The sequence below is a fragment of the Salmo trutta genome, chromosome 36 (assembly GCF_901001165.1).
Source record: "Salmo trutta chromosome 36, fSalTru1.1, whole genome shotgun sequence".
Classification (NCBI taxonomy): domain Eukaryota; kingdom Metazoa; phylum Chordata; class Actinopteri; order Salmoniformes; family Salmonidae; genus Salmo; species Salmo trutta.
The window spans coordinates 10,613,801-10,631,811 of NC_042992.1; the positions used below are offsets into that span (position 1 = coordinate 10,613,801).

The 18,011-nt window shown below is 42.5% G+C and overlaps 1 protein-coding gene across 2 annotated transcripts in view; it reads left to right on the forward strand.

The window, feature by feature from the left end:
* The window catches only part of si:dkeyp-120h9.1 (Y+L amino acid transporter 2-like), a 28,896-nt gene extending 14,386 nt beyond the window's left edge, over nucleotides 1-14,510 (forward strand). Inside the window, exons 3-11 of one of the 2 annotated variants that reach the window (XM_029734616.1) lie at nucleotides 3,730-4,206; nucleotides 4,340-4,482; nucleotides 6,468-6,593; nucleotides 10,299-10,443; nucleotides 10,615-10,738; nucleotides 11,308-11,508; nucleotides 11,776-11,925; nucleotides 12,527-12,710; nucleotides 13,958-14,510. In XM_029734616.1, the coding sequence (XP_029590476.1) occupies nucleotides 3,899-4,206; nucleotides 4,340-4,482; nucleotides 6,468-6,593; nucleotides 10,299-10,443; nucleotides 10,615-10,738; nucleotides 11,308-11,508; nucleotides 11,776-11,925; nucleotides 12,527-12,710; nucleotides 13,958-14,052 (1,476 nt within the window). In that variant the 5' untranslated portion in view covers nucleotides 3,730-3,898 and the 3' untranslated portion in view covers nucleotides 14,053-14,510. The remainder of the gene's footprint in view (nucleotides 1-3,729; nucleotides 4,207-4,339; nucleotides 4,483-6,467; nucleotides 6,594-10,298; nucleotides 10,444-10,614; nucleotides 10,739-11,307; nucleotides 11,509-11,775; nucleotides 11,926-12,526; nucleotides 12,711-13,957) is intronic. The other variant, XM_029734617.1, reaches the window with a different exon arrangement.
* Nucleotides 14,511-18,011: the final 3,501 nt, after the last annotated feature.

The window sequence follows — 18,011 nt, forward strand, 5'->3', positions numbered from 1 at the left end:
GGTTGGATTTAGATGTTTATCTTTCAAATCGTGAAAAATAGTTGATTGTTTGAGAAATTGAAATTATTAGATTCTTGCAGTTTTGAATTTCCCACCATGGTCTCTTGACAATAAATCCCAATACCGGGATTAGAGCGGAAAGGGGTCCCCAACAGGAAGCCTATCCAACATTATCCAGGTAGAATCAGGAATTCCCCAGGGCAGCTGTATAGGCAACTTATAATTTTCAATCTTTACTAACAACATGCCACTGGCCTTGAGTAAAGCCAGTGTGTCTATGTATGTGGATGACTCAACACTATACACGTCAGCTACTACAGCGAGTGAAATTACTGCAAGACTTACAGTGATTTTGTACGTTTGCCCACTGACAAAGAAATGATCAATCTATAATTTTAATGGTGGGTTAATTTGAACAGTGAGAGACAGAATAACAACAATAAAATCCAGAAAACAGCATGTCAAAAATTTTATAAATTGATTTGCATTTTAATGAGGGAAATAAGTATTTGACCCCCTCTCAATCAGAAAGATTTCTGGCTCCCAGGTGTATTTTATACAGGTAACGAGCTGAGATTAGGAGCACACTCTTAAAGGGAGTGTTCCTAACCGCAGCTTGTTACCTGTAAAAAAGACACCTGTCCACAGAAGCAATCAATCAATCAGATTCCAAACTCTCCACCATGGCCAAGACCAAAAAGCTCTCCAAGGATGTCAGGGACAAGATTGTAGACCTACACAAGGCTGGAATGGGCTACAAGACCATCGCCAAGCAGCTTGGTGAGAAGGTGACAACAGTGGGTGCGATTATTCGCAAATGGAAGAAACACAAAAGAACTGTTAATCTCCCTCGGCCTGGGGCTCCATGCAAGATCTCACCTCATGGAGTTGCAATGATCATGAGAATGGTGAGGAATCAGCCCTGAACTACACGGGAGGATCTTGTCAATGCTCTCAAGGCAGCTGGGACCATAGTCACCAAGAAAACAATTGGTAACACACTATGCCCTGAAGGACTGAAACCCTGCAGCGCCCGCAAGGTCCCCCTGCTCAAGAAAGCACATATACATGCCCGTCTGAAGTTTGCCAATGAATATCTGAATGATTCAGAGGGCAACTGGTGAAAGTGTTGTCAGATGAGACCAAAATGGAGCTCTTTGGCGTCAACTCAACTCGCCGTGTTTGGAGGAGGAGGAATGCTGCCTATGACCCCAAGAACACCATCCCCACCGTCAAACATGGAGGTGGAAACATTATGCTTTGGGGGTGTTGTCCTGTCCCCTTAGCAGAAAAACTTCACCGCATCAAAAGGACGATGGACGGGGTGATGTACTGTCATCTTGGGTGAGAACCTCCTTCCCTCAGCCAGGGCATTGAAAATGGGTCGTGGATGGGCATTCCAGCATGACAATGACCCAAAACACACGGCCAAGGCAACAAAGGAGTGGCTCAAGAAGAAGCACATTAAGGTCCTGGAGTGGCCTAGCCAGTCTCCAGACCTTAATCCATTTACATTTACATTTAAGTCATTTAGCAGACACTCTTATCCAGAGCGACTTACAAGTTGGTGCATTCACCTTATGATATCCAGTGGAACAACCACTTTACAATAGTGCATCTAAATCTTTTGGGGGGGGGGGGGGGTTAGAAGGATTACTTTATCCTATCCCAGGTATTCCTTAAAGAGGTGGGGTTTCAGGTGTCTCCGGAAGGTGGTGATTGACTCCGCTGTCCTGGCGTCGTGAGGGAGCTTGTTCCACCATTGGGGTGCCAGAGCAGCGAACAGTTTTGACTGGGCTGAGCGGGAACTGTGCTTCCTCAGAGGTAGGGAGGCGAGCAGGCCAGAGGTGGATGAACGCAGTGCCCTTGTTTGGGTGTAGGGCCTGATCAGAGCCTGAAGGTACGGAGGTGCCGTTCCCCTCACAGCTCCGTAGGCAAGCACCATGGACAAGCACCATAGAACATCTGTGGAGGGGGCTGAAGGTTCGAGTTTCCAAATGTCAGCCTCGAAACCTTAACTTGGAGAAGATCTGCGAAGAGGAGTGGGACAAAATCCCTCCTGAGATGTGTGCAAACCTGGTGGCCAACTACAAGAAACGTCTGAGCTCTGTGATTGCCAACAAGTGTTTTGCCACCAAGTACTAAGTCATGTTTTGCAGAGGGGTCAAATACTTATTTCCCTCATTAAAATGCAATTCAATTTATAACATTTTTGACATGCGTTTTTCTGGATTTTTGTTGTTATTCTGTCTCTCACTGTTCAAATAAACCTACCATTAATATGATAGACTGATCACTTCTTTGTCAGTGGGCAAATGTACAAAATCAGCAAGGGATCAAATACTTTTTTCCCTCACTGTAACAAAGAGCTGCAGTTAGTTTCAGAATGGGTGGCAAGGAATACATTTGTCCTAAATATTTCAAAAACTAAAAGCATTGTATTTGGGACAATTCACTAAACCCTATACCTCAACTAAATCCTAATTAATCATGTGGAAATTGAGCAAGTTGAGGTGACTGAACTGCTTGGAATAACCCTGGATTGTAAACTGTCATGGTCAAAACATATTGATACAACGGTAGCTAAGATGGGGACAAGTCTGTCTATAATAAAGCGCTGCTCTACCTTCTTAACAACACTATCAACAAGGCAGGTTCTACAGACCCTAGTTTTGTCACACCTGGACTACTGTTCAATCATGTGGTCAGGTGCCACAAAGAGGGACTTAGGAAAATTGCAGTTGCCTCAGAAAAGGGCAGCACACTAATAATATGCATGCCAATCTCTCCAGGCTCAAAGTGGAGGAGAGATTGACTTCATCACTAGTTGTATTTGTGAGAGGTATTGACATGTTAAATGCACAGAGTTGGTCTGTTTTTAAACAATTGGCACATTGCTCAGACACGCATGCATGACAGGCCACCAGAGGTCTCTTCACAGTCCCCAAGTCCAGAACAGACTACAGGAGGAGCACAGTACTACGTAGTCATGACTACATGGAACTCTAGTCCACATCAAGTAGCTCATGCAAGCAGTAAAATTCGATTAAAAATGCACCGTACAGCAGGGACTGTGACGCAACACAAACAGGCGCAGACGGATGCACACAAACACACTATAATACGCACTATACATACACGTACACATGGATTTTGTTGTAGTAGAGGCCTGAGGTCACACACTTATTAATCTGTTGTGAATATTGTAATATCTTAAATTGTATAACTGCATTAATTTTGCTGGACCCCAGGAAAAGTAGCTGCTACCTTGGCTAATGGGGATCCATAATAAATACAAATACCGTAATTTCCGGACTATTAAGCGCACCTGAATATAAGCCGCACCCACTGAATTAAATTTAAAAAAATTGTTTTGAACATAAATAAGCTGCACATGTCTATAAGCCGCAGGTGCCTACCGGTACATTGAAACAAATTAACTTTACACAGGCTTTAACGAAACATGGCTTGTAACAAAAATAAATAGGCTTTAACGAAACACGGCTTGTAACAAAAAATAAAAAATTAGCAGTAAGCTTTAGTTGTCTTTTTGCACTGAATAGTTATCACCTACATGTTTAGCTAGGTATTCCAGTGTCTATCCCTCAAATGCTGCAGTGTTTACACCTACCTAATAAAATCTGTTGCCTGAAGCCTAACAGTTTCGCATCGCAAGTTATATTGTCTTGCCTCCTGCGCTAACATTTTACTGTCCTAATTTCTCTACAGCCTTGTTGTGTCCAGCTGATTTTAAAGACAACATGATGACCATCCGTTGAGAGCGTAAGACATCGTGACGTGCTGCTCCCTCTGCTTCCAGCCCTGCCTCCAGCCCTGCCTCCAGCCCTGCCTCCAGCCCTGCCTCCAGCCCTGCCTCCACCCCACCCGAACCATCACCATGGGGATTAAGAAAGACGCCGACACCTTGTCGACTGGCTCCATGCGTTTGAAGAAGGAGATCTCCCTGCTCCACGGGGTCTGCCTCATCGTGGGCAACATGATCGGCTCGGGCATCTTCGTGTCTCCCAAAGGGGTTCTCCTCTACACGGGCTCCTTCGGCCTGTCACTGGTGGTGTGGGCCATCGGCGGGGTCTTCTCCGTGTTCGGGGCTCTGTGCTACGCCGAGCTGGGAACCACCATCCACAAGTCTGGGGCCAGTTACGCATACATCCTGGAGTCCTTTGGAGGCTTTCTGGCTTTTATTAGGTCAGGTTCCCCCTTATTCCACTTTTATATTTGTATAGGTTTCTCTCATTGACATAATTTGAGCAACTATAAAAGTTCTATACAAATCCTTATTTATTCTCAATTTTAATTTCTTCTTGTTTTGAATTATCAGGCTGTGGACGTCCCTGATGATCGTGGAGCCAGCCTGCCAGGCTGTCATAGCCCTCACCTTCTCCAATTACCTGGTGCAGCCCTTCTACCCCACCTGCACAGCCCCCTACGATGCTGTGAGACTCATAGCAGCAGCCATCATCGGTAAGATGCGCTGAGCTCACTACTTTTCATCCCTCTGCCTGTTTTGAAATACGGAGATACTATCTGAACTTGTCCAGTAAGAACACAGATTTACGTTCTCTGTTGCAAAAATGTTTTTCTACTTCGTGCAACTGAACTCAACACAGAAGTTTATCACTTCTCCATTTATTTTGATGTCTGTCCTCCTAATGCTTACATGCCTTGCAGGTGCACCTGTGAAGTGCACCTGTGTGTTTACTTAGTTGTTGCTTTCATATCCTGTGTCATCTCTGTGGTTGCCAGGGGGGATATAAATGTGCGTGTGTTTGTGTTCAGTTGGAGCCCCTCAAGGTCCGATATGAGTTTGTCTGACAAACACGGAGAAAGCTCAGAGAAGGTATTCTGTTGAGTCAGGCAGATGGAACAGAACAAACTAAAGCAGCCTGACGTGGCCTTTAGTTGAATCCCCTCAGGAATTCGGCCATATTGTCAGTGCTCTTTCTCTCTATGGGCACTGGAGAGACATTCACATTCAAACACGTTCCTTCCTTCATCAATGAAGGTCTATGCTGAGGCAACCTGGCATCCTATTATAGTAGACTGAAAACCTACTCTTCTGTATTTATCCTTTATGTTTTATGGAAATATAGTTGCTATACTAAAGGTTAGAATTCGTTTTGGGGATTTTGAGTGTCTATTGTAATGGTATATGCTAGGCATTGGTGACAGGTTTCAGAGAAGGCCTGAGTGTAACAGTATGTCAAAGAATCCATGTTGCCAAAACACAGGACTTGTACATAAATGCCACCGGCCTTAAAAACAGCAGGATTGTCTTGTCACGGAAGCATTTGGTTGTCGTGTGAAACCATTGTAGAAGTTCTCCCTGAAGCATCAAACCGCTGACCAGCAACATTGGGTCCTTGTTCAAACCCTTGATTCATTTCCGATGTAATCATTGGCACACAACCGGTAATCTCTTGATCATAGTACACGGTAGGCCACAGGAGGCTGCTGAGGGGAGAACGGCGCAAATGGAATGGTATCAAACACCTGGAAACCATGACGTATTTCATACCATTCCACCTATTACCACCAGACCGTCCTCCCCAATTAAGGTACCACCAACCTCCTGTGCTGTAAGCTGTCTTAACATGAGTAAAATATGTGGCGTAAGATCAGCCTCTCCTCACATCGAATTTGCAAATGTTCTGTTTACACTATCCTTCCATTAACCTTGGATGTGGTGTGGCCAAGGCCACATTCCTGCTTCGTGTGTGCATGCATGCAGCTATTAACATACCACAGTATAGAACAGGGGAATTCAACTCTGACCCTATGAGGTCCGGAGCCTGCTGGTTTTCTGGTCTACCTGATGATAATTAATTATCCACACCTGGTGTCCCAGGTCTAAATCAGTCCCTGATTTAGCGGGAAACAATGAAGTTTGAGAAACCCTAGACCAACAAAATAAGGATGGCTATTAAAAACTTTCAAATACAGCAAGAGGCTTCAGGCTTATTTTCCTTTCTGGCATGACCATGTAAGTCCATACACCTCTCTACTGGGACCAGAGTACATACCAGTGGAGAGGAAATTGAGTCAAATCCCCCTCTCTGCCTGCAGGTGCACACTGTCCTGCTGTTATTTGATGCGGATTACTTTACATGATGGAGAGAGGCCTGTCCTCCTGGACTGTAATGTTATCAACTCTCTCTGTTGTGGATAGAGATGAGTTTATCAGACACTCTATCTGGAATCATTCCTAAGCCATTAGCCTTATCAGACTTGTACTCTGCTTTATTGGTAGCATTTCTAGTTCCACTAGCTAGGCTGGCTTTATCAGGTCTGAATCTCTATCCATTTCTAGTTCCACTAGCTTGGTGAGTTAACATGTTGTTGTACTCATGGCTAACTGATTTTTAACCAGGATTGCCAAGGTCAATTTCAGGTTCTCTATACCTGAGGACTCCGCTGTCAAACACACTGATCTCTCCTCCTCCTCCTAGGTCTCCTGACGTGTGTGAACTGTATGAAGGTGAAGTGGGGGGCCATCCTGCAGGTGGTCTCTACAGTAGCTAAGGTCCTGGCTCTCATCGTCATCATCATCGCTGGGATGGTCAAGCTGGGACAAGGTATGTTCCCTGGGGATGCACCAGTGTAACTATGATAATGTCCTGATGCATTGTCAAGATTGAGCTTTACTTGCTAACCGGTCATATGGCACAGTAAAGAGAATAGTACCACTGGAAAATAGCTAGGCTGTATAGCCCAATTCTATTTAAGTGATAATGCCCGAGAAGCCGGTGTTTGGAGGATATATTGTCACTAGTGATGCACCGATATGATATTTTTGCCAATACGATATCTGATATTTTCCTTGCCAAAAGAAATGATACCGATAACTAGGGTTGCACAATTCTGGGAACTTTCAATAAATTCCCTGGTTTTCCAGAAATCCTGTTTGGAGAATTCTGGATTTCCTGCTTATTCTGGGAACTCTCCAACCGGTACTTCGGGAAAAACCAGGGAATTTATTGAAAGTTCTCGGAATTTTGCAACCTTACCGATAACCGATATTTAACATTTTTGCAGCCTTTTAAGCATTCTAGTACAGTTAAATAGTTAGACCGCTGCATCCGTGTGTGTGTTAAGGCACTGCATCTCAGTGCAAGAGGCGTCACTACAGTCCCTGGTTTGAATCCAGGCTGTATCACATCCGGCCGTGATTGGGAGCCCCATAGGGCGGCGCACAATTGGCCCAGTGTCGTCCGGGTTTGGCCGGGATAGGCTGTCATTGTAAATAAGAATTTGTTCTTAACTGACTTGCCTCGTTAAATAAAGGTTACACACCACACTGACCAAAAATGTTCTTACTCTTTCAAATGACTGCTAAGACTTGTTGACTGCTCCAGCCACACAGCAGACATTGTGGGCCAGGTTAGGAATGCTGTGTTGCACTTGTAGCGCTATATATTTTTCGTGGCGTCATTACATGTACCTACGTTATATAGGTATGCACGTCAGCTTTGACATCGGTTAACATTGGTGTTAAACTAGACATCGGGCCGATACCGATGTTGGCATTTTTAGCTAATATCGGCCGATTCCGATAAGTTCACCGATTTTTATTATATTTTTTTTAAATATCGTGCATCCCTAATTGTCACGGGTGTTGTTAGGCCCAAGATGAAGTCCGGCGAACCGTGCCGATATCCTCCAAACACCGGCTTTAACTTTTTTAAGGTATAGGGGGCAGTATTTTCGATTTCGGATGAAAAGCGTGCCCAGAGTAAACTGCCTAATACTCGGGCCCAGAGTCAAATATTTGCATATTATTAGTAGATTTGGATAGAAAACACTCGAGTTTCTAAAACTGTTTGAATGATGTCTATGAGTATAACAGAACTCATATGGCAGGCAAAAACCTGAGGAAAAATCCAACCAGAAAGTGGGAAATCTGATGCTTGTAGTCTTCAAGTCATTGCCTATCTAACACACAGTGATTTAGGGTTCATTTTGACCTTCCTAAGGCTTCCACTAGATGTCAACAGTCTTTAGAACCTTGTTTTAGGCGTTTGCAGTGAACAAGAAGGCCGGGAAGTTGGTGACTCAGAAAATGACATGAGTTCATTGGTGCGCATTCACGTGATGAGGTAGCTGTGTTCCATAACGTTTTTCAAGACATTGGAATCGTCCGGTTGGAATATTATTGAAGTTTTATGTTAAAAAGGCCCTAAAGATTGATGCTATACAATGTTTCACATGTTTCTACGAACGTAAATATAACTTTTTTTGACTTTTCGTCGTGAAATTTTCGTCGCGCTTCCTACATTTGGAGTAGCTTACTGAACGCGCAAACAACAAGGAAGTATTTGGACATAAATTATGGACTTTATCGAACAAAACATTTATTGTTGACCTGGGATTCCTGGAAGTGCCTTCTGATGAAGATCATCAAAGGTAAGTGAATATTTATAATGCTATTTATGATTTTGGATGACTCCAAAATGGCGGGTATCTGTATCGCCTGATGTATTTTTCTGAGCGCCGTACTCAGATTATTGCAAAGTGTGCTTTCCCCGTGAAGCTTTTTTGAAATCTGTCACAGCGGTTGCATTAAGGAGATGTTTATCTATAATTCTTTGAATAACAGTTTAATATTTTATCAACGTTTATGAGTATTTTTGTAAATTGTTGTGCTGATTCACCGGCAGTTTGAGGCAAAAAATATTCTGAACATCATGCGCCAATGTGAAATGTTTTTTTTTTAATATAAATATGAACTTTATCGAACAAAACATGCATGTATTGTGTAACCTTGAGTCCTAGGAGTGTCATCTGAGGAAGATCGTCAAAGGTTAGTGCTTAATTTTAGCTGTATTTCTGGTTTTTGTGACCCCTCTCCTGCTTGGAAAATGGCTGTGTGGTTTTTCTTGTGTTGGCACTGTCCTAACATAATCTAACTTTATGCTTTCGCCGTAAAGCCTTTTTGAAATCGGACAATGTGGTTGGATTAAGGAGAGGTGTATCTTTAAAATGGTGTGAAATAGTTGTATGTTTGAGAAATTAGAATTGACATTTTGTTTTGAATTTGCCGCCCTGATATTTCACTGGCTGTGTCCCGCAGGTGGGACGCTGTGTCCCACATAGCCCATAGAAGTTAAGGGCATTACCACTTTTATACAACAGGTTATCATTATATTCAAATAATGATTGACATATTTCCATAAAAATTTTTGTTTTGATGAATTTATTCATACTATTTCATCCTTCCATAAGATAAAGTCCCGACATAGATCTAGGGTTGCTAACCAAGCCGGCTGGTTGTTCGTTCTATTGGTTCGGTTGCCAGAGACGCGACCCAGTCGTCTTTTTGTTCTGAATCTATGGACGCGAACCAGTTGTTCAGTGCAGACAGAATAACAGTAGCAGCATTTGTTTAAGCTGTTTTCTAGTGTCATTTTATTTGGATACATAACAATGAGCTAATGAGGAGGTTTCGCCTGACATGGAAAATGTTCTCTCTCGTCAGGACACTGTTGTTCAGAGGAGCTAGCCAGCAACACAGCTAACTCTTAACTTCAAACTGAAGCTGGAAGGACTGAAAACCAGCTGCACTTCATTTTGTTTTACCTTTTTTCAATTGACATTTCTTTGTATATATCCATAAAATGGATATACCTGCCTGAAGTTGTCAAATCCGCAGCCAGTCATCCATGTTTTGGATGACTGGCAGCGAATGTTAATTGAATTGTTTTATTTCTGCCTTTCCTATTCCAGACATTGAAATTCACTAAAGCATCCCATGTATGTAACTTTAGTCTTTCAACTTTTCATTGATTCATGATTTCGACTGGTTGAGAAATGGTGCCTGCCTCGCTCTCTCGTCCCAACCCCTACACGTTCATTACTATGGGACAGTTGGCGATCGAATTTGAATTTGAATATTGAAACAATGTTGGAGATACAGACAGTAAGGTTTATACTAATCTCTGCTGTTAAACTAAATGTTAGTCTAAAATAAAGAGAATGTCTGGAGTGTTTTTATAGTGAAGATCAAGTTTCTAACTTCCCTACCTGGGCTGATGAGACAGTGGATTGTACAGTCAGATGGAACAGAGTAAATAGGCATTTTAACGTCATAGATTGGTGGTAACTTGTGGAATAGACACTGGCTAGAATGCGCTTTTAACCAATCAGGATTTTGTGTGTGTGTGTGTGTGTGTGTGTGTGTGTGTGTGTGTGTGCGCGCGCGCGCGCGCACACCTCATTAAACAACAGTATATCCAATTAATGACTATAATTCACCGTTACCCCCTCTCCTCTGTATACTTCAGGCCAGACGCAGAACTTTGAGGATTCGTTTAAGGGTTCTAAAGTGAACCCTGGGGACATGGCCCTGGCTCTGTACGCTGCTCTCTACTCCTATTCCGGCTGGGACACCCTCAACTTTATCACAGAGGAGATTAAGAACCCGGAGAGGTGAGGCAGTCTCCCCCCTCACATGATGTCTGACTGTGGTGGTGGAATATAGACAAGGAGCATAAGCCTGGGCCTGCCCGTCTGGTTCCTCTCAAGGTTTCTCTCCCCACAAAGTGTGTCCTTGTTGTTTTTAAATAGGGTTCTAGCAATTTCTTTATCGATTCCTTCCAGGAACCTCCCGTTGGCCATAGGGATCTCAATGCCCATCGTCACGGTGATCTACATCCTGACTAACGTTGCCTACTACACCGTGATGAATGCTGAAACCGTGCTGGCCAGTGAGGCTGTGGCTGTGGTGAGTTTATGTGAGGTTATGGATGAGTTGGCAACTGCCATGTAAAGTCAATCATGATCAAGAATGAAAAGGTTTTCTCACGTCAAAGGACTGCTTATAGATGTGTACACACACACACAGGTTAAACCATATGCAGGGGACGAGGTAGGGCTTATTGACAGCATCTGTTCAGTGTAGCTAATGGACCAGCTGTTGTTCTCTGGTTCCTCTGTCTGAGGCGCCATCTGTACCAGATACACATCTCCCCAGTGAGGCTAGATGACATGATAACCAGGTTACGGAAGTCGTCCAGTTGATGAGGTTGGCTTGTACACCGGACAATGATGCTCATGTAATTACAGAAGGCCCTGAGTAAGGGACCTTTTCAGGAGTGTTGACAGTAGCTAGCAGAGATGGGGTCAATTCCATTGCTATTCAGGAAGTAAACTGAAAATCCCCTTTTTTCCTATTTTCTCCATGAAAAGACAATGAATTGCTGAATGGACTAAATTGAAATGGAAATTGACTCCAACTCTGGTTGCTGTATGCAAATCCCAGATGAGAACCTATGCTGTGGTGTTTCTCTTCAGACGTTTGCTGATGAGATGCTGGGCTGGGCTCGGTGGCTGATCCCTCTGTCAGTGGCCATCTCCTGTTACGGAGGACTCAACTCCTCCATCATCGCTGCCTCCAGGCTGTTCTTCGTGGGTTCCAGGGAGGGTCATTTACCCAACGTCCTCTGCATGATCCACGTCAAGCGCTACACTCCCATCCCAGCCCTGCTCTTCAACGTAAGTGAATGATGACTAATGATGGGTACCAGTTTTGTAGGTTTTATCCTGCTAGTCTGAACGTGTATGGACATTACTAATGTATTTTCCACCCGGGAGCAGCGGCTCCGAGACTACACATAATCAACCATGGTTCCTCCCTGCAAAGTCCATGGCCAATGTGTCTCCTGCAGGGTGACATGTCTCTGATCTAGGATCCGATTGGTGAAGTGTGTTCTGTGTGTCCTGCAGCGCGGCATGTCTCTGATCTACCTGTGTCTCCTGCAGGGCGGCATGTCTCTGATCTACCTGTGTGTGAAGGATGTGTTCCAGCTCATCAACTACTTCAGCTTTAACTACTGGCTGTTCATCGGTCTTTCCATTGCCAGCCAGATCTACCTCCGGGTCAAAGCTCCGGACATGCACCGGCCCGTCAAGGTGAGGTTTTACTACTTCTTGTAAGGTGATGCCAAAGCAAAATGTCCCTTCTGGATGGACAATTAAGTTGTATTATATTTTAACTGTTATTTATTAGTGCAGGATATGGCTCAAATCCTTAAAATTACCTTTTGAGTTCTTTTTATCAACTGCTTTGGTGAATTTGTGGGGACATGATGGCTCCCGAGTGGCGCAGCGGTCTAAGGCACTGCATCTCAGTTCTAGAGGCGTCACTACAGACCCTGGTTCGATTCTAGACTGTATCACAACCAGCCGTGATTGGGAGTCCCATAGGGCGGTGCACAATTGGCCCAGCATCCGTGTTAGGGTTTGGCCGGGGTAGGCCATCATTATAAAATAAGAATTTGTTCTTAACTGACTTGCTTAGTTAAACAAAATAAAAACAATTATAGATTTCCCCTCATCTCTTTTGTGAGCATGTTTTCTCTCTCCCTCTCTCTCCAGCTCTCCCTCTTCTTCCCCATAGTGTACTGTCTATGTGAGCATGTTTTCTCTCTCTCTCTCCAGCTCTCCCTCTTCTTCCCCATAGTGTACTGTCTATGTGAGCATGTTTTCTCTCTCTCTCTCTCTCTCTCTCCAGCTCTCCCTCTTCTTCCCCATAGTGTACTGTCTATGCAGTGTGTTCCTGGTGGTAGTACCTCTCTACAGTGATACCATCAACTCTCTGGTGGGTATCGGGGTGGCTCTGTCTGGAGCGCCAATCTACTATATCTGTATCCACCTGCCACCCTCCTCCAGACCTGCCTTCCTGAGCAGGATGCTCGGTGAGACCTCTAGCCTTCTCTACCCCTCCTGTAGCCCCTCCAGCGTCACATGATCAAGTGACACTTTTCTTGAATGTCCAATGTCTTAAACCTGACTGCTGACCTGTAAAACGTTGTGGGACTGTTTCAACAGTGGACTAATTAAAACAATACCAAAAGATAAACCTGACTGGGTCTGTATCAACAGTGGACTAATTAAAACAATACCAAAAGATAAACCTGACTGTATCAACAGTGGACTAATTAAAACAATACCAAAAGATAAACCTGACTGTATCAACAGTGGACTAATTAAAACAATACCAAAAGATAAACCTGACTGTATCAACAGTGGACTAATTAAAACAATACCAAAAGATAAACCTGACTGTATCAACAGTGGACTAATTAAAACAATACCAAAAGATAAACCTGACTGTATCAACAGTGGACTAATTAAAACAATACCAAAAGATAAACCTGACTGGGACTGTATCAACAGTGGACTAATTAAAACAATACCAAAAGATAAACCTGACTGTGGGACTGTATCAACAGTGGACTAATGAAAACAATACCAAAAGATAAACCTGACTGTATCAACAGTGGACTAATTAAAACAATACCAAAAGATAAACCTGACTGTATCAACAGTGGACTAATTAAAACAATACCAAAAGATAAACCTGACTGGGACTGTATCAACAGTGGACTAATGAAAACAATACCAAAAGATAAACCTGACTGTGGGACTGTATCAACAGTGGACTAATGAAAACAATACCAAAAGATAAACCTGACTGTATCAACAGTGGACTAATTAAAACAATACCAAAAGATAAACCTGACTGTATCAACAGTGGACTAATTAAAACAATACCAAAAGATAAACCTGACTGGGACTGTATCAACAGTGGACTAATTAAAACAATACCAAAAGATAAACCTGACTGTATCAACAGTGGACTAATTAAAACTTTGTTTTAATTAGTGTTTAAAGCCAGCGTATACGTGGTAGAAAGAAATGAGTTCATATCATAGTTACCTTTTTGAATTAGCGTAGTATTAGAATAGGATAATAAAATGTAGATCTGCTATGCGGTAGTTGGGGGCACTGGAAAAGTTGCTCTGGGGAGCTGTGCTTGGTTTTGACATGTTCCTGGTTGTATTTCCTTTCCTCAGACATGATCTCCCTGAACTTCCTGGTTGTATTTCCTTTGCTCAGACATGATCTCCCTGAACTTCCTGGTTGTATTTCCTTTCCTCAGACATGATCTCCCTGAACACCCAGAAGCTGTGTCTGTGCTGTGTGGTCTCACCTGACCTAGACCTGGACAACATCCCTGAGGAGAAGCTGGAGTAAAGGAAGGAGAGAGACACTAAGCCATAGGTGGAACATACAGCCCACCATCATAGCTACACTCCACCGCCCTCCTCCTCCACGACACAAGGCTTATCGATGAAGCAGTTTATTTCTTTAACATTGTTTTTACCAGGACTTGACTTTTTAAAACATTGATGTGAATTGATTTCCTATGGGACTGCACAGTGAGTGGGTTGTGTTCAGTGCTATGGTTGGCCTGAGGAAAGCCACTTTCTAGTGCTGGTGACCGGCCACATGTAAAACAGCACAATGTAGTTCACTCCTACTGGTTACACCTATAGAGACGGTCAATTATGGAAGATTAACCTTTTAGGACCTACTGACCAAAGATTCGGTTTGAAGTTAGTGGAGATTGAAGTGTTTGTTGCTTTGTCTAGATATTGAATGAGTTTGATATTAAAGTCATATTTTTTTTTTTAAGTTGGAGTGGTTAATCAAAGATACCTGTTCTGACCCAACTTTACTTTCCTTAGGCCAGTGTGTGTGTGTGTGTGTGTGTGGGTGTGTGTGTGTGCTTGCAAATTGCTTATCAATGACCTGTCTTTGACAGTTTTAGGTCTGTACTCTCCTATACAAGGGTCACTGAAGATTATTCCATCCACTTAGTGATGGTGTTGTGACTTTGACATATGTCCTGTATGGAAACTGGCATGGGCTGAGCCATTATGGAGTTGAAGTAATGTTTATTGGAGAACTGACTGAATTAGAACAAAATGGTTCCTATTTGGTTCTTTAGTCGTCTCTACCAAGCTAAGCTATTCTCCCTGATAACTCGCTCATTCCCATGACAATAGATTTCTGTTGCCTTTTTCTGTCCTGCCGTTTGTTTTAAAGCGTTATTTCTCACCAATTTGTCCTTGGACTGATGATAGTCATTTAGTTACTGTTGCCTTTAGGCCACTTTTGGTCTCACTTGGATGCTATCATTCTATGTGACATCACCAGTTAGACATTGTTACTGTTACCATGGTTGTCCTATTGATGTCCAGAAAGTAATTTAGCCTATGTCGTTATTACGCTAAGCTAGCGCTCTAAGCTATAAAGCCCGAGCGGGTGTGGTATATGGCCAATCTACCACGGCTTAGGACTGTTCATAGGCACGATGCAACGCGGCCATATACCACAAACCCCCAAGGGGCATTATTGCTATTATAAACTGGCTACCAACGTAAAAATTTAAGTTTTCTTTGTCATACCCGTGGTGTACGGTCTGATGTACCACTCCTATCAGCATTCAGTGCTCGAACCACCCAGTTTATAACACCTTTTATCCTATTCCAAGGGTTGGCAACTTTTTTTTATTTTTTTTTATTTTTTGACTTTCATTTTTGGTGAAGGGGAAAAGTAAAAATATTGTAAAATCTGGAATTCAGCAAATTAGTTTTAAATTCTTATTTTCAAATATAATCTCTTTGGGCTTAGTAATGGTCAATTTGCAGTTTCAAAATTATTATAATTATGTTCCCCGACCATTCGCTCCAACAAACATCGGAGCAATACCCTTAGTACACAAATCTAGTTAGCTTTCTCAGTCAGCGTTGAAGTCACCTACAGCGACATGTTAACGTCACTCGATATTCGAATGAGTAAAATGTTACTGACACATTTCAAACCATAAGCCTTTCTGAAGAACCAAACTGACAGTTACTGATGTAGAAATGGGAAACTGTATAAAGGATATGTCCAATTATGTTTTGTATAAAACATTTTTTTTTTTTACAATTTTAGATGGTTATCCTATTAATGAAATCTCAGCAATAGACTTGTCATGCATGTCTCACTTTCAATTGTTCTTTTGCCATCTTGTTTTAGACCTAGATATCCTACAACATACAGTTGAAGTCGGAAGTTTACATACACCTTAGCCAAATACATTTAAACTAAGTTTTTCACAATTCCTAACATTTAATCCTAGTAAAAAATCCCTGTTTTAGGTCAGTTAGGATCACCACTTTTATTTTTAGAATGTGAAATGTCAGAATAATAGTGATTTTATTTCAGCTTTTATTTCTTTCATCACATTCCCAGTGGGTCAGTAGTTTACATACTCAATTAGTATTGGGCAGCATTGCCTTTAAATTGTTTAACTTGGGTCAAATGTTTCGGGTAGCCTTCCACAAGCTTCCCACAATAAGTTGGGTGAGTTTACGCCCATTCCTCCTGACAGAGCTGGTGTAACTGAGTCAGGTTTGTAGGCCTCCTTGCTCGCACATGTTTTTTTTTTTTGAGGCTTTGTGATGGCCACTCCAATACCTTGACTTTGTTGTACTTAAGCCATTTTGCCACAACTTTGGAAGTATGCTTGGGGTCATTGTCCATTTGGAAGACCCATTTGGGACCAAGCTTTAACTTCCTGACTGATGTCTTGAGATGTTGCTTCAATATATCCGCATAATTTTCCTCCCTCATGATACCATCTATTTTGTGAAGTGCAACAGTCCCTCCTGCAGCAAAGCACCCCCACAACATGATGCTGCCACCCCCGTGCTTCACAGTTGGGATGATGTTCTTCGGCATGCAAGCCTCTTTCCTCCAAACATAAGGATGTCCAAACAGTTCTATTATTGTTTAATCAGACTAGAGGACATTAACCCCGAAAAGTATGATCTTTGTCCCCATGTACAGTTGCAAACCGTAGTCTGGCTTTTTTATGGTGGTTTTTGGAGCAGTGGCTTCTTACTTGCTGAGCGGCCTTTCAGGTTATGTCGATACAGGACTCGTTTTACTGTGGATATAGATACTTTTGTACCTGTTTCTTCCAGCATCTTCACTAGGTCCTTTGCTGATGTTCTGGGATTGATTTGCACTTTTCGTACCAAAGTACGTTCATCTCTAGGAGACAGAACGTGTCTCCTTCCTGAGCGGTATGATGGCTGCGTGGTCCCATGGTGTTTATACTTCCATACTATTGTTTGTACAGATGAACGTGGTACCTTCAGGCGTTTGGAAATTGCTCCCAAGGATGAACCAGACTTGTGGAGGTCTACAATTTTTTTTCTGAGGTCTTGGCTGATTTCTTTTGATTTTCCCATGATGTCAAGCAAAGAGGCACTGGGTTTGAAGGTTGGCCTTGAAATACATACACAGGTACACCTCCAATTGACTCATGATGTCAATTAGCCTATCAGAAGCTTCTAAAGCCATGACATAATTTTCTGGAATTTTCCAAGCTGTTTAAAGGCACAGTCAACTTCGTGTATGTAAACTTCTGACCCACTGGAATTGTGATACAGTGAAATAATCTGTCTGTAAACAATTGTTGGAAAAATTACTTGTCATGCGCAACTTGCCAAAACTATCGTTTGTTAACAAGACATTTTTGGAGTGGTTGGAAAAACAAGTTTTAATGACTCCAACCCAATTGCACACTCCCTCAACTTGAGACATCTGTAGCCTTGTGTTGTGACGTAACTGCACAATTTTGTCCTTTTTGGTCCCCACCACAAGGTGCACCTGTGTAACAATCATTCTGTTTATCAACTTCTTGATATGCCACACCTGTCAGGTGGATGGATTATCTTGGCAACGGAGAAATGCTCACTAACAGGGATGTAAACAAATTTGTTCACAATTTGAGAGAAATAAGGTTTTGTGTGTATGGAAAAGTTCTGTAATATTTTATTTCAGCTTATGAAACATGGGACCAACACTTTACATGTTGCATTTTTATATTTTTCAGTGTACAGATGTGGTCAATGGCAACTTGACATTTGCTTTAATATAACGTTTTCTCTTATTCCATCTGTTCACCAAGTCTCTTTAACCTGTCAATCAAATGAATTTGCCTTACATGAACTGATTTGTGAAACGTCAACAATTCCACGGACGTATGCCCACCATTTTAATGTTTCTAGAGTCTTTTTGATGTAACTTTTGGTTGTTGTCAGTGAGCAGGTATACAGCAGTTTGACATTTTGGGAATTATTCTGGCCAGGTTA